The following is a 15,173-nucleotide window of genomic DNA, read 5'->3' as shown; positions in this document are numbered from 1 at the left end:
ACGCAGCGGGGTGGGAGCCGCATCAACAAGTGGATGCAGAGAAAGATGCAGCGAGGGGGTTTGAGATGCAGCCCACCAAAGGGTGGGCAAGGGAGCCAGCATCCTGCCGCTCTTCAGGGGCTGTATGGCGAGCGGGAGGCTGTGCAGTGTGCGCTGGGTGAGAAAAGTCCCCTCTGCAGCCGGGGTTGAAATGGTTAAAGGCGGGGGGGTCCTCCTTGGTTAGTGGGAGCCTTGGAGCGTGGAGCGGCGGGGGTTAAAGGCTGGCGTGCGAAGTGTGCTCCCCGCCCGCGGGTGTGCGGGTTGCTCGGTGTCGTGCGGGTGTGCGGGAGCCAAAGTACCGGTCAGGGATGGAGCCGCTGCCATGACAACCCCGGGAAGTCAGCCTCCGCGCCGCCCAGGGATGCTGCCGGCCAGCCGCGCCGGCGGGGCTGGGATGCTGCCGCCGCCTCGCCCGCTCCCCCGCGGCCCCTTCTCCCCGCTTTTGGGCTGAGCCGGGGCTGGGAGAGCAGCCTCCCACCCCGAGCCCCCGGCGGGGGGGCTCCGGAGACCCGGGACATCGCCTGCAGCTCCGCGGGGAAGTTTCGATCTTGCGACAGAATCGGCGTTTTGGGGAGCTTTTGCGTTTTTTTTTTTTTTTTTTTCTTCTCTTCTGTCTCCGTTTTCCTTTTCCCTCTATTATTTAAACGACAGAGAAACAGCCCAACTCCAAGCCCATTTTGCTCCCCCAGCCTGTTTTTATGGCCACCCTCCCTTGCCTGCCAGAGACACTTACGTTTGCTCCTTGGGTTATAAACTTTTGATGCCAGATCTCCGCAGCGCGTGCCCAACTGAATCTTAAAGTAGCGTCTCGAGCAGACACACATCTGTGACCTTCATCTCTTGCTCTGCACCTTCTCTCCTCCTCTTCCTCCTCCTCCCCCCCGGCCCTCCCGTCCTCCTCCCTCACCCAAGGATACTGGGGACTCCCTCCGGATGCCGCTCGGCAGGCTCAGTGCTCGCAGGCTGCCTTGCCGGGGGCTCTCCTGATCTCCGTGGAGCTCCGCATCGCTCGCCCCGGTGGTTTTGCTCCCCTCCATCCCCACACACGCACCCCTCTTCCCCCCCCCTTTTCGCTCCTGGTGGCCTTGTCGGGTGTGTTTTTTGCCTGTTGGAAAAGTCCCTGCTGCCCAGGATGGGGGTCGGTGGGTGCTTAGCCCTGCCCTGGAGGTGCCTAGTCGTCCTCTGTCTCAGGCTGCTCTTCCTTGTGCCCGCAGGAGTGCCCGTGCGCAGTGGAGATGCCACCTTCCCCAAAGCTATGGACAACGTGACTGTGCGGCAAGGGGAGAGTGCCACGCTCAGGTAGGAGCAGCTGGATTTCTGCCTTGGGGGGCGTGGGGGGGTCCTGGCTGCGGTTCTCGGGGGATGCCGTGTGCCGAGCGAGGCTGCCGGAGGGTCGTGGGGCCGGCTGGAGACTTTGCGTGCGTCCCAGGGGCTCGTCCCCATCGTGGCAGGGGACACCCCGTCAGAGCGGTTTGGGGGGACCGATGTGCCGGCGCTGTGTGGCGGGGAGCGGGCTGCAGCGTGGGGCTGGCAACCTCCCGTCGGTGCTGGCGGGGGGCTGCGGGTGCCAGACGAGGAGCTGACAAAGGGGCTTAGGTGGCAGACAGTGAGTTAGCGCTGCCTGGCGCTCCCAAAGTTGTCTCGGTGCGTGTGCCTGTGTGGGAGGGGAGGGGGGGTCCGCACTGCCTGCGCCGATGCCAGCCTGCATTGCCAGCGGGTTTCCAGGGCTGCGATGCCTCCGAGGTGTCAGTGTTTCGCCTTGATCACTTTATAGTCTCTGCACGAATCTGTTAATATCAAATCAATCTTTTACTCCAGGGGTGCGTCTTATGAATTCTGATGGATGCTTTTACCTTACGCTGTTTGCTGTAGCAGAAATGCAGGCAGCTTATATGCAGATGGGCTACTTCTATGCTGCACGATACAGCAGAGCATCCCTTTTCATTCCCTGAATGAGTTACAGGTGTACATGGTGCATTACCCGTGTAGGACAGCAGCTCTCAATAGGCATCGCAGCAGCGCGGCCAGATGAGCAGATAGCAGCCCAGCCTTTTTCGGAGGGCGGTGGGGAGTCAGCTCACGTCCAGGGCTTTGGGTCGTGCTGTGCGTGCTTCAGGCAGCCCAGGGAGGACCTCAGCTGGTTAATCCGGCTGGACAAGCAGCCCTGGGACTTGAGGAAGAAGCATGGGGATGGTGGGACGTGAGTCGGGAGGAGTTAGTCTGCCGCTTTCTCTGCAATAGCGAGCAGCGTGTGTCCCCGCGCGACGCTGGCTGCTCCCTCGCTCAGACCCGGAGTAACAGGGCTGCAGCAGAGAGCAGCTGCTCTTCCCAAAGCTAGGCATAAGGCTTGGCATAAGCAAGCCGAGCGTGTCATGCTCTCCGTTAGCAGCTGAGCTGTCGCAGGGATGAGGAGCTTGTGCCGGTTTGAGCAGAGGGTGCTCTGCTTGCCGGGGTGACGGAGGCACGGGGGGTCGGGCAGGCTTTCCGCAGCTGGCACGGTCTTTGTAGAGGGGAAATGTTCGGTGCGTAACATGGTGGTGGGAAACAGGCTCCGGCTCGAGGTGTGTGCTGCTGAGGGAGGCGTTGGTCGCTTGTCTGCCTGCCTCCCGCCACGGCGCCTGCCGGACTTTGGGATGTTGCCTGTGCCAGGTGCATCCCTATTCCTCGGTCCCAGCCAGGGACCCGCTTGTCATCTCCCCGTGTCCCTGGGGGCCGTGGCACAGCAGGGGAGCAGAGGGCACATTTCCTTGTGCTCTTCATAATTGAACTGCGACGATGATTAACCTGAGCTGGAGTGAGCCAGGCAGTTGAAGAAGAGATGACAATCCCCCAGAGAGATGCCTTCGGCCTCGGTGCTCTTTTCCTTGCTTTCTGAATTTGTCTCCCCGGTGAAGCGTGGGGTTTGGGGCTCTCCAAGGCAATGCTTGTGGAGGTCAGAGCAGGATGGGTGCCTGCTGTGGGTGGGCTGCGCGGGGGGCTGAGCTCCCCTTCCCCGGGGAGCCCCGCAGCTCCGGTGCCGGCCGAGCCTGCTGCCAGCAGAGGGCTGACTTGGATCTCCTTTTTTTTAAATTTTTTTTTAATTTTATTTTTTTTTAAGCTTCTGGCCTCTTTTCTGTGCTGTTTGTGAGAGGGGATGTTTGTGAAGCATCCGGCCCCGGAGCAGTGGGGGGTATTTTAGCCTTCCTGTAAGAAACTGCATCCCCCGGTGGGACTCGGAGTGCTGGCGCACAGAGGAAGGCTCTGCCCCAAAAGCACTTGTTCTCTACCCATTTCCCCCCTCGGCATCTGCTCCTGCCCAGGCTCTCCGGTGCACCTTCTCTGTGCTCTCACCCCCTCCCTTTTTCTCCTGAAGTTTAGCTTTTGCCTGCTGCAGTCAGATTTCTGGCCTCCAGCTCCTATTTGCCCTCAGTCTGCCCCATCTCTTCTTGCATTGCAGTTCCCCAGCGTTCCCCCTCTTCTCCCCCAGCCCTGTTTCCCTGCTGCTGCCCCTCTGCAGCCTCCGGGTAGCGAGCAGCTTTCTGCCTTCCCTTGGGCTCTGGAGGTGGGCAAGGCATTACCCGCAGCAGCCCAAAGGCAGAGCGTCTCGAGGATGTGGCTGGTATTTCTTTGCAGGCTGCAACACCCTGTGGAGAGCCAGGAAGGGGAGACTGCCCTCGACAGTCTTTCCCCATGGGTGATGGCTTGTGGTAGATGGCTAGCACGGGGCCTGGATGGGGTTTTCTCCCGGCAAATGGTCTGTGCACCCATAGTAGGAGCAGATGTGGTGTCCTCTGCTGTCCTCCCTGCAAAACGGCACTTGTCTTGCGGCTCAAACCGAAGAGAGCGGAGGAGTTGGGTCTTGAGAAACCGAGACCCGTAATTGCAGCTCGTTGCACGTGCAGAATCAGCCGCAGTCCTGCTAGGTCTGGAGGGGCCAGGTCCTCTCCCATCCTGCTTCCTACGGGGCCGCGTTCTGGTCACGAGCTGGGCTGAGCCTGCGAGTCTCCCTGGCTTCGGCAGGGCTGATGGAAGCTCTTTGCTTTCCAAGATCAGCTCCTTAACCACACATTGCATTGCAGAAAGGAGGAATGTGAGAGAGCAGAACCGCATGCTAGTGGTGGAGGAAACCTGGAGGCTTTTCAGGCTGGTTGTGGTTTTCCTGTATTGGATTTTGGGTGCTTCCATTTCCATCTCTCCGCCCTTTTTCCGAGGGAGGCTCAGCGTAATCCTTGCAGAAACCAAGGCTCCATCTACAGGCAACTTCTAGGTCATTTTAGATCAGCAGCAAAAGATTCCTCTGTTTTAAGCAGAGATTGTTGATAATTCACTATTTTTTATTGTAAGAACAAACAATTCCTGTAATAGTCATGCACCTTTCCTCCCCGGGGAATTCAAGGCAGTTTGCAAATTCTCTGTGCACTATTAAAGAAAATAAAGCTGCCTCTTACCTGACTCTGAAATATAAAACCTTCTGCCGTGAAGCAGAGCAGGTGTTTAGATGGCAGCAGTAACCCGTGTTGGGCACCAGTTTGGGACACGAAACGGAACGAGGAGCACACTGGTAGTGGACAGGGAAGTTGAAGAAGGTCACTTTTTAATTTCCCAGCTGGGATTTGATGTGGAAACAAGGATTAAGTCTGCTTTTGGGAAGAGTGCCACCGAGTCTCAGCTTTCTACGCACAATGCTTCTTGGATGCATGCCCTGCGAGCCGCGGGGCACGGGCATCCATCGCCCAGGTTGCTCTGGGGGCATTGCTGGCAGGTCCCCAGCACGGTTAGCAATCCCAGTGGCCTGATCCCAGCTAGAAACCTTGGGCTGCGTTGTATCCCAGCTGCATCGCGGCGGTGGAAGCATCTTCACCATCGCAGAGGGCTGCCAGAGTGCAGAGGCGATGCAGGCAGCAGCTGCACCGCAGGTAACGCCGCTGCTGTGGCAAATATTTAAGCGGTGTTAAAATGGGGATGTATAGTAAATGGGATCGTATTGCTTGTGCCGCCAGCAAACCGACCTTTTATAACAGGCATCAGTACAGTTCATAAAGACATAAAACAACAGCTGCTCAAAATTTCAAGGCTTTATAGTTTTATCTGTATTTAAGAAATATTGGCTTTTTTTTTTTTAAGGCAAAGGGAGTGTGTTTCAGTGGCTGGAGGGAGTAGCTGGGAGACAGGCTGCACCGGGTTTTCTCCTTGGCTGTCGCCGCAGGGACACCAGGACTCGAGGAGGCCCCCCTGTTGCTCTCTGCCTCAGTTTCCCCATCTGTAAAATGAAGCCAACAGCAGTTGTTTGTCAGTGAGGATTAGAAGAAATGAGCTTTCGTAGGTGGTGCTAGGATCGTACAAGAAACCTTCGGCATGTATATCTAGGCTTTTCTCTAAACTAAATAAGACACAGATGCTTTTTCTCCGTATTTAAAGGCAGATTTTCAAGTCGCATCCCCCTCCGCCTTTCTATTCGCTTGTGGCGAGCCAGTGGCCTCCCTCATTGCCTGTCCACGAAGGAGACCAGAAGACCAGGGTAGCTTTGCTCATTCGCATCCAAGACTCGGCGACTGGCTGTATTTTGCCAATTAGCGAGTATGAGAACAATCCTAATTAAAAATAAAAAGCCAGAATAAAACATCATGAGATGCCGTTCTTCCATTTATTTTTGCCATTATAGTTTTAATTATTTCTGACAATGCTGCTGCTTTTTTTTTTTTTGCTATAACAACCTACCGCAGTCTATTTCCCAGCACACGATGAGGCCTCAGTAAAATACGACCAGCAGGAGCCGGTGGCAGGACCACAGTCTCTGGGCGTAGGTTTGGGAAGCTGGGAAATCAGATTTTTTTGCCTCTTTCTTGGTCAAACCGCCGGCCCTCAGTTTACCTACCTGTTAATGGGGGTTGTGACACTGACCCGCCACCGTGCAACCGTGGTACCCGGCAGAGAAAAGAAGCGTTAATGCAGCCACATCTCTGCTGTTCAATCCTTGCTGAGAAGTGGGAAGAGAGTTGCCGCTTTTTGTGTGCAAATGCTAAAAGCGTGGGGATTAGCGAAGAGCAGATTAGCGAGGACTTGCTCCATCGCTGCCCCCTCCCTCCCCCTCCTACCCAAAAAGTTTTCTGAAGCAGCTAAATATATACCTGCCGTTTCCAAGGTAGAGCTCGCTGCGTGGCGGAGCTGTAATTGGCAACTCAGTGAAATTACAGCCACGGATTCTGGCATTTGGATCCTCCTGGCTGGCATAATAATTTCTCCCTAGGTAGCTGGTATTTAACTTGTCTTATCTGCTCCTGATAGTTATAATTACAGTGCCCGCTAATTTCCCTGTAATACCGCAGCCCTTGGAAGGGTGGTTGGAGAAAGGTCAGGGGGTTGCAGAGGGCTCCCTCCACCCCAGCCCGCTGCACAAAGGCAAGTGCAGATGCCGAGACCATGCAGCTGGTTCCCAGTCTCCCCAGTCGTGTCCCCTTCCCACCTTGGTGGGGCCGGAGCAGCCTTGCAGCCCCCCGCCACACCGTTGCCCTTGCTAGCATCAGAGATGCTGGAGGGAGTTTCAAGTCCTGGTGTCCTTGCTGCGGGTTGCATCTCGGTCTCCATCTCGGGTCAGGGTAGGGCTTGCGGGTTGGTGTGGGCTGCCTGTTTGGGTTGGTTGTCCCCTGCTCGGGAGCCCTGCCTGCTGTGCGAGGGGGGGATTCGGGGCTGGCTTTGGGGAGTTCACCCTCAGCCGGCGAGGCTTTCGCTGCTGCTTGTGCCAACACCTCTCCTGCCGAGCCGGTGCCGGTAAGGCAAGAGGGGCTTTGCCATGGGTGTAGGACTGGACTTGAGCGGCGGAGAGCTAGAGCCTCGCTGACACAGAGCTCGTAACCGGAGCACGGGGGTTTTGCTTCAGAAAAGCCTGCTTTGGAGAGCGCGGCGAGCTGGTCCGGCTCTGCAGCGGGAGGAGGAGTCACTCGCCATCACCTCGCCCAGGGCCAGGATGCAAGCCCTGGGAAGGTCCCTCTGCCTAGCAAAAAGCCAACCCCTGCGTTAAGTTTTTGAGCTCTATTAGCCAGAAATAGTTACAAGTGGTGATATTCAGCTCCAGGGGATGAGACTGAACTGTTAGTAATCCTTTCGCTATAGGGTACACGAGATCTTTTTGCAAGCGTAATAAACTCCCTGGGATTGCAAGTGGTAATAGCTGTCCTTCCCCTGGATCACGCACGCTGCTCCAGGAGCTCGGGTCTTTGTTTCTAGAAAAGGATTAGGTGTTAACGCTGCAAAACGAAACGGGGGCACAGTGGCTGTCTTTCACATTCCCGGTTTCTGAAGAGTTTCTCTGTTCCCTTGACTGCTCTCACAGTTTGCCTCCTCCTTGCGTTTCTCAGCCTTAAACCATGGATGCTTTTTACAACAGCTGGACATATTGTTTTAAGTGATAATCTTTAGATACTGCAGCCGAGCAGACAGTTCATAAGGAATATCTGATTCAGTGACTATCACTTCTTCTTCTGTCCTTGCAAGCAGCCTTTGAGGGTTAGGCTGTTCTGGTTTTTCTCCGCCCCCCCCCCCCCCCCCCCCTTTTTTTTTTTTTAATGAGAAAAATAATTCCTCCACAGCCCCTGTCAACAATTCTTAGCCTGTAATGGGTTGTTTACTGCAGGTTTGATTTGATGCGTAGGTCTTGTCTTCCCTGACAGACAGAACCTTTCAAAGTCGGATCTTTAGTGCAAAAATACTCGCATATTGCACTTCTGTTTTCCTATGAATATTTCCCAAGATATGCTAAAAATGAGTTGTTTCCATGACTATACCCACTTGACGGACTTGTTCCTCGGGATACAAATGGGTCTCAAAGTCTGCTTCTCCACGGAGGGGGAGGATAACGAGAACAACAACTGTTGTGGAGTCGGATCAGGTCAGTAAATTGGGCCGACTCCGATACGGGGCTTTGTGCCCTCTCCAGTGCAGGTGGGGTTCAGGTGGGGAAACGCGAGGAGCCGTCGCACAGAGCATCTTGCTTTTCCTTCTCTTGGTGTGCCAAGACTTGTGTGTGGTACCAGCTCCTGGCTGGAGCTGGAGAGAAGAGGAATGGGAGGCCGGGATGGAGAAAGTGGAAGAAGAGACAGAAAATTTGGGAGGGGGAAAAAAAAAATAGCAGGTGCGAGAAGGGAATGAGTAAAGGGAAAAACAGAGTGGTTGAAAGGATGAACCAAGGAAAAAGCCGCAACTGCTAACTCCCATCACGTGAAGTTTGGTGCTGTGGGATGAGCTCCTGAATCCAAAAGCCAATCCAAAAAATCCAAAGCCCAGCAGCCAGCGCGGCTGGCCGCGCTGTGGGGACGTGCCGGCTGCAGGGAGCTGAGATGCAGGGGGCTTTGGCCTGAGCCAGCTTGCTGGTACCCAAGACCTGGGAAAAGTCCATCCCTCCACCTCCTATTTGTTTGTATTTTCTCTGTGTGTGTGCATATGTGTGAGTGTGTCTGTGTGTATATATATATATATAAAAAAAAAAAAATCTAACAAATTTCTAACCCATATAAATCCAATTACCCATGTTTTGCCTGCAGGGAGCGAGGGAGATTAATGTTTGGTATTTTGGCAGGAATGTAAAAAGAAATAGGTGGTAATAACAATGAAGACTCATAAAAAGGAACCGATAGCCGCGTCTGCGCCCGGGAACCCGGCCGTAATTCTCGTGGGCATTTGCCGACAGGCCGCCCTGCTCCCGCGGAGGGGCAGGAAAGAGCCAGGAGTGCTTCCTGGGCACCTGAGCATTCATCCTGCGAGTGGAGATGACATTAATGTGATAATAATGGAGGTTGATAAAAAGAAATGGTTTATGCGCCCAGGGCACCTTCTCGTAACGCATCCCGCGCTGTGTTGCGGCTTGTAAGAGCCACGGGAGCATGCTGCTGTTATCCCGGTTTTGCAGAGAGGCGAGCAAGTCCCACGAAAGGAGGATGAGTGTGAGGTTTTTTTGGAAGGAGAGATGGGAGCTAAGCTCTTCACCCTCCATGATGAGTCTGTGGTTGTGTTGGTCCTTGCAAATCTGGCTTGGAGTGGCATGGCCCAGAGTTTTTCCGGACAGTGGGTAGGAGTTGGGAGTACCAGAGTTGTGCTCTGGCAGAGAACAACATCTCATAATTTTTTCCTCTGCTCTGAGCCCTTTTCTGCAGTGTCTCTGCATGCTGAGTTTTCCCCAAGTCTTTCCTTTCCCCAACATGAACCCGGGCACATGAGATGCCTTTTCCCTGCAGCTCTTGGTCAGGGGGTAGCAGTCTGGTCAGAGGATAAGCAGTCACTGCAAGGCTGTATCCATCGCATCACGTCGGTGCTTGGCTTCGTCCCCTTCTGCTCCTCGGTCGCAGCCCGCGGTCTGTCCCGCGTGGTGACGGCAGTCGAGAGGGTGTTGTGCTACCAGGCGCCTCTCCTCCCTCGGCTTTGACACTTGGGAGGCAGCCGCTCATCATCCTTCATCGATACCCTCCCCTCCTGGGCACAGCGCTGCTCTCTGTGTCCCTTGTGTCGCGGGTTCAGTGCAGCGAGTGGCATCCTGTGCTGCTCCTTCCACCGTCACCCGCGGTCATGTATTAATCACGGTTCAGATATTGCGTCCCTACAGCGGTTTCTGCCTTCTCTGCTGGCTTTGCATCAGGCTCCTTGCTCTCCATTTATTACCACCACCAGTTTTATAACCCACTTTATCAGATGACTTTTTTTTTCTTTCTTAAAGAGCATAACCCATGAGCAACTCATCATTTCAGAAAGAGGGAGAGCGCCATTAGCAGAGGAGAAAGCCTCCATGCTTATACCTTAAATGAAGAGGCTGCTTTACCGTGTTGTTGCATTTAATTCAATCAGGGCAGTTAAAGCAGAGATTTAAGATCCTTTGTGCGATCACAGGAGTTGCTCCGATGCGGCAGCAGGTAAAAGAAAAGATTGAGCCCATTTCCAAGGAGACTCGAAGTAACTGTTGGAAGCAGCCAGGCCTGGGGCTTACTGCGGCAGCGGCTACGGTGGGAAGCTGTTAGCATTCACGTTGCATCCCGTCTCTCTCTCCATCACCCTCCCTGCTCTTGCTCCTTATCCCCATATATTCCTTTAAGTGGAATTGATTAGTTTGGCCTTTTTTTTTTTAACGGGGGGAGGGCTGTTTTTAATTAATATTCTTAACTGTATGATAATTACACCGGCTGGTCCCATCACTGTCTGAGTCACCCTCTCCTCCCTTGTTCTTGTGAGAAGGCTGTTTGGACTTAATTAAAGTTAGGGATCCAGGGCTAGCGGGAACAGCGGGAGTCTTGCAGGGCTTTTGATGAAATGATTGCTGTGGGGGAAGCAGCTGGTTTCTTCCCGGAGCCATAGATCACAATGCCAAGACACCGTTACGACCCTCTGGTTTGACCACCTGCATTACACAGGCCATTGCATCTCGTCCTGCGTTACCCATCCTGTGCCCGCAAACTCCCGAACGTGACAGCCCCTGTTTTGGGGCAAGAGGAGCCCAGTTTCGGTGCGTTGCCCCTGCTTAGAGACGTCCCCTCCCGAAGGGAGTGTGTCTTTGAGCAACACTGGGAGAGCTCCCCGAGCCCACCGCTGCTGTTGCAGGTCGTGGCAGGGGATGTTGGCGGGATAACAGAGAAGCTGCATGGACTCAGCGAGTCTTTTTCATCTCTCATTTCATTGCTCGTGCTAGCAGACAGCACTGCCACCAGAGCTCAAATGCAGCCCAAGCGAGAGCTTAACAAGCTCCGAGAGCTGTCCAGAAAGTTATCCTGACACCAAGTGACAGACTCTCAATTGATATCCTCTGGAGACTTTAAACTCACTTCTGCGAGGTTTCCAAAGCTGGTTTTGTCTTATACCTGAAGAATCCTTTATCTGCTGCGACGCCTCCCCTGCCTTGTCTCATTGCTTTTGACGTTTCTCTTTGTTGCCTGCTGCAGCACGGGTAAACTCCGCTGCAAAACTATTTAAGAGGGGTTTCTCTCGCTCTCTGCTCCTCCTCTGGTCTGCTCTACTCTCTTGCTGGAGTTCCCGTATAAATTGCCTGAGCCGATGCTGTTCCCACTTGGCTCTGCAGGGAACTGGCTGGAGCTATGTCAGGATCACTGCTGCTCATCCGAGAGGGCAGGGGATGCTCCAGACCACCGGGGAAGGGCAAATATAGTGATTGCTGTGGAAAAGGGAGGAGAAACGGTCCTAGGAGATCGCTCACCTTCCATCCTGAGAAAGCTCTGGAGCAAACATCAAGGAAAATTTTTGTGATCAGCTAGGAAAGGACAAGAAGCTGTACCACAGCCAGCAGAGATTTGTCAAGGAGAAATTGTGTCAGACCCATCTAACACCCTCTGTACGACGGTAACAAGCCTCGTGGGTAGGGGGGAAGCAGGAGGTGCCTCTGATGGTGACCCAAGCAAGGCTGTAGCTACTGCCCTGTGAGCTGATGGGAAACCTAAGGTGGGAACGACTGTCCGGAGCAGGCTTTGAGGAAACGGGCCGGCTGCTGTAAGGGGCTTCCCTGCTTTTGAGACCCAGCCCAATATGAGCTCTTTGCCCAACTGGCAGGAAAAACTACCTTTGCAGTAGTTTCAGGCTGCAGCTGGTTGATAATGTCCTGCTGGATTTGCATGAAGGGCTTGGGGACCATCTTTATGTCCTAAATCTCCTTGTGCAGGATTCCTGATGTGCAGGTGTGTCTGTATCAAAGTTGTGCGGCTGGGCTGGTGTTTTGGGATGCCATCAAGGACTTTGAATGCTTCTGAAGTAGCAATGTGCAGTCGCTGATGTCTCGTTATATACTCCATCTGATGTGAGAAGGTCCAGAGTGGAGCATATTTGCTGGTCTGTAAGGTTGGGGTTGGTTTTCCTTCCAGGCAATGGGGATCGCCAGCTTGCTGCAGGATGGCTGCTGGCCTCATCCTGCTGCCTTCTACTGCCTTTTTGTACAGTGGTCCTGAGCAGCAGTACTCTTCCTCCCCTTCTTGCGGAGGATTTCGTGCTCTGGCACCTGCTGCAGAGCCAGCCAGCCCCCGGCAGAGCGCACCGACCCCTTCCCTGCTCACCGTGCGGACCCGTTATGCACAAGAGAAGGTTTTAAGAGGCAGCTGGGGCCTGCCCAGACTCTGTCAGTGAGGCTGCAGACTCTCAGAGGTGCACTTGGAGTGTTTTCCTTGATTTTGCTTTTATTGCCTGGTAAATCAGTGATGGGGCCAAGCCCGACTGTGGGAAGCAGCTCCCTTTACTAAAAGGTGCTGGCTCTCCTTGTTGGCCACATCCCGCGCTGTGCATGGGCTGTGAGGGGGTGTGGTGCATTTTCACCTTTGCCAGCTTTCCAGCTGGATGCTTTCATTTGGGCCTGGAGCGGGGATTACGCTGCAGCCGCATCCCTCTTGGTGATGCCCCGAGGCCGGGTCCGCGATGCTGGCTCCCTTCGCCGTCCCTCTCCTGGCCCGCCGCCCCAAGCCAGGAGCCATCGAGGGTGGCCGAGACAGCGTGGTCCTGGCCGCGGGCTCCCTCTGGGAAGGAGCTCTGACATCTGCTCAGCCTCGTGCTCTGAAACCCGTGCTTTGTCCTGTGGTTGCTGAGCTTGCAGCTGGTTTTCAAGACTGATGCTGCACTTAGCGGGGTGCTGCCAAACCCACTGAGTCCAGCAGGTTATTTCCCTTCAGAAGCCATTTATCTTTTCCCTTTCAGACACGGGGCTTCTGTCTCTCATCTTTCTTTTCCTCCCACGCGGGAAGGAGCCCGCTCCTCCCAACCCTCCCAAATCACTGGCGCTGGGCATGGGGTCAGACCCCATCCGAGGAGCACGGGGGCACCCTGGGGAGGAGAGGCAGCTATGGGGAGCGGGCACCGTGGGCGAGGGGGATGGCAGGGCTTGGTGGGCTTCTGCGATGTCACTTGACATCTATCGATTCCTTTCCAGTTATTATTTAGAGCGAGATTGCTCCAGACTTCAGCTTCTTGCGCGTGTCTTTTCTGATGAGCTTTTCGGATGAGGCTGCCCTGCTGCGGGCTGGTGGGATGCCAGTGAGTGCCAGGCTTGGTTTTGAAAGCTTTTTTCTGGCAGGGAATTACTAATTTGTCTCCGTTTCTGGGGGGTTTGCATGGAGTGAGAGAGAAGCTGAGATGCAAAACGTCGGATGGGAAGTTTAGGAGCACCTCAGGCTCTGCCACTGCCTCTCGCTATGGCCTTGGGCATCTCACTTACCTCGGGGCTTGCATTGCCTCAACTGAAAAGCAGGGGCGCCGAATTTCCCGACTTTTGTTCCTGTTCCCCGCAGTCGGAGGACTCTGATCCTTGGGTAGGGGCTTGCCTGCTGCCGAGCGCTTTTGAAAATCCCATCCAAAAGTTCTCTTCAGGAGCAACGCTCTTTTCATTAAACACTAACTTAATAGTACAAGGGAATGCTGTGTGATGGTTATTAAAGTTTAACAACTGTGTATATCTATTACCTAGCTGCTAAATCTTTATATGCCTTAAATAATCAATTGATATTTAATTAGCATACAGTACTATTACTGTCTTCCTAAATCTATAATGATAGACCAAGTTACAAGTTATTGGACGTTAATTACTAGCTGATGATTAGAAACAGCGAGACATTTACCAGCCTCATCCCAGATATAATACAGCGTGTCCATGCACACTGCAGAGCTAAACCACGCTTACTGTCTCTTAATAATCAATGGGTGTTTAACATGCAATATTTGTCTAATTAGCACTAAATTAAATCCTCATTGACAACACTTCAGGGTAAGAGATCTGCATCAAATATGATGGATTAGACACGGAAGGGCTGTTATTGTAAGCAGGAGATGTGCGTGTCATTTGCTTTGCCTGTCATGGCTGGCACATGCCTCCCTGTGACTGTCAGCCCGGTCCTGGGGGGACCGGTGATGGAGTGATGCCTCGACGTTGGATTGACAGTCCAGGAGACCCCGGGTCTCTCTTTACTCGAGCTGTAGACACAAGCAGCTCTTCCCAGCACCCTCCCCTGCTTGCCATCCCCTCGCACCCACGGATATACGTGTGCTTCCGCCTAGGAGGATGGGCTTCGGGGGGGAGCAGGGTGCTTTCTGTGCAAGCAGAGGTCTGCCCAGCCATCATGGGCAAACATTTCTTCTGCATCTTATGCTACCAGCTAACTTTTTGGGGAGTCTGTAGTCTCTGTTTGGGCAATGAGGATCGGGGAGCTGTTTGCGGCCATCAGTGTAACCTTGCATCAGGGATGCTGGGTGGAGGCGGGAGGGATGGGAGCAGCCCCGAAGCCCGGCGACGCGTGGAAGCGCTCCCTCGGAGCGGCCGGGCGCTGCCGTCTCGCGCGGGGAAGCGCCTTGCTGCAGTTTGTCAGCAAACGTGGAAGTTGTTTTGCGAGAGCAGCGGGATGGATTGCACAGCCGCCGGCTCTTTGCAAGAATCAGCCTGTCCTTCACACTCAGCGTGGATGTAATTAATTGTGCTGATAGGATGTTACGCCGACAGCAAAGCAGAAAACACCAGAAAATGAGTCAGAAGAGATACCGGGGCTGTTCGGCATGGAGGTGTGGGGAAGCAGCAGCCAGGCGCGCTGCCCGGCTCGCCTCCCGCCGCACGGCCTATGCAGGAGCATCGCTGCAGCCTCTGACGGAGGGCAGGGTCAGCGCTCTGGAGAGGAGGAATGCAGCGCAGCGGGGCTCCTTGCAGGGTCCGGGATGGCTTTGCTGTAGCTGAGCAGTTTTGTCCCACACACAGGGGAGATGGATGGTCCCTGGGAGGTGTTTCTCTCCCTGGGTGCATGATGGATATGTAACTTCCAGCTCCTAGCTCCCTCCTTTCAATCCTTTGCAAGGAATGGCTATCCTTGCTATGTTAGGGGAGGTTTCTCGCCACCAGTTTTCCTGCTGCCTTCAGGGTTTTACCAAAGGTGGTGAAACCTCTCGAAGCCTGAGCAGCTCCTCGGTTCCTTACGGGTCTTCCTCTGCCCCCCAGAAGCCCAGGTCCTGCAAAGTGCAGAGCCCCGCCAGCTGGGATGGATGTCTCCTGCACTCGGCAGGAGCTGGGATGAGAAAGAAGGAAGGGGGGGGGAAGAAAGAATTCCAATTAGCAATTGAAATTGTTCTTAAAAGAATTTGCCTATTCTGCAAGGAATGTTTCGTAATTGATAGCAATTTCTAGCAATTAAATACAAATTAATTCGTGC

The 15,173-nt window shown here is 54.2% G+C and overlaps 1 protein-coding gene across 1 annotated transcript in view; it reads left to right on the top strand.

Moving 5' to 3' along the window:
* Positions 1-1,171: 1,171 nt before the first annotated feature.
* Positions 1,172-15,173, top strand: part of LOC309599234 (opioid-binding protein/cell adhesion molecule homolog) — a gene marked incomplete at both ends in the record, with an annotated part of 107,821 nt that continues 93,819 nt past the window's right edge. Inside the window, one exon of the mRNA XM_082330500.1 lies at positions 1,172-1,338. Coding sequence (XP_082186626.1) covers positions 1,172-1,338 — 167 coding nt within the window. The remainder of the gene's footprint in view (positions 1,339-15,173) is intronic.

The sequence above is a fragment of the Platalea leucorodia genome (genome assembly GCF_965183815.1).
Source record: "Platalea leucorodia genome assembly, chromosome: 20".
In the NCBI taxonomy this organism is placed as follows: Eukaryota; Metazoa; Chordata; class Aves; order Pelecaniformes; family Threskiornithidae; genus Platalea; species Platalea leucorodia.
This window is presented reverse-complemented; position numbering and strand designations above follow the sequence as displayed.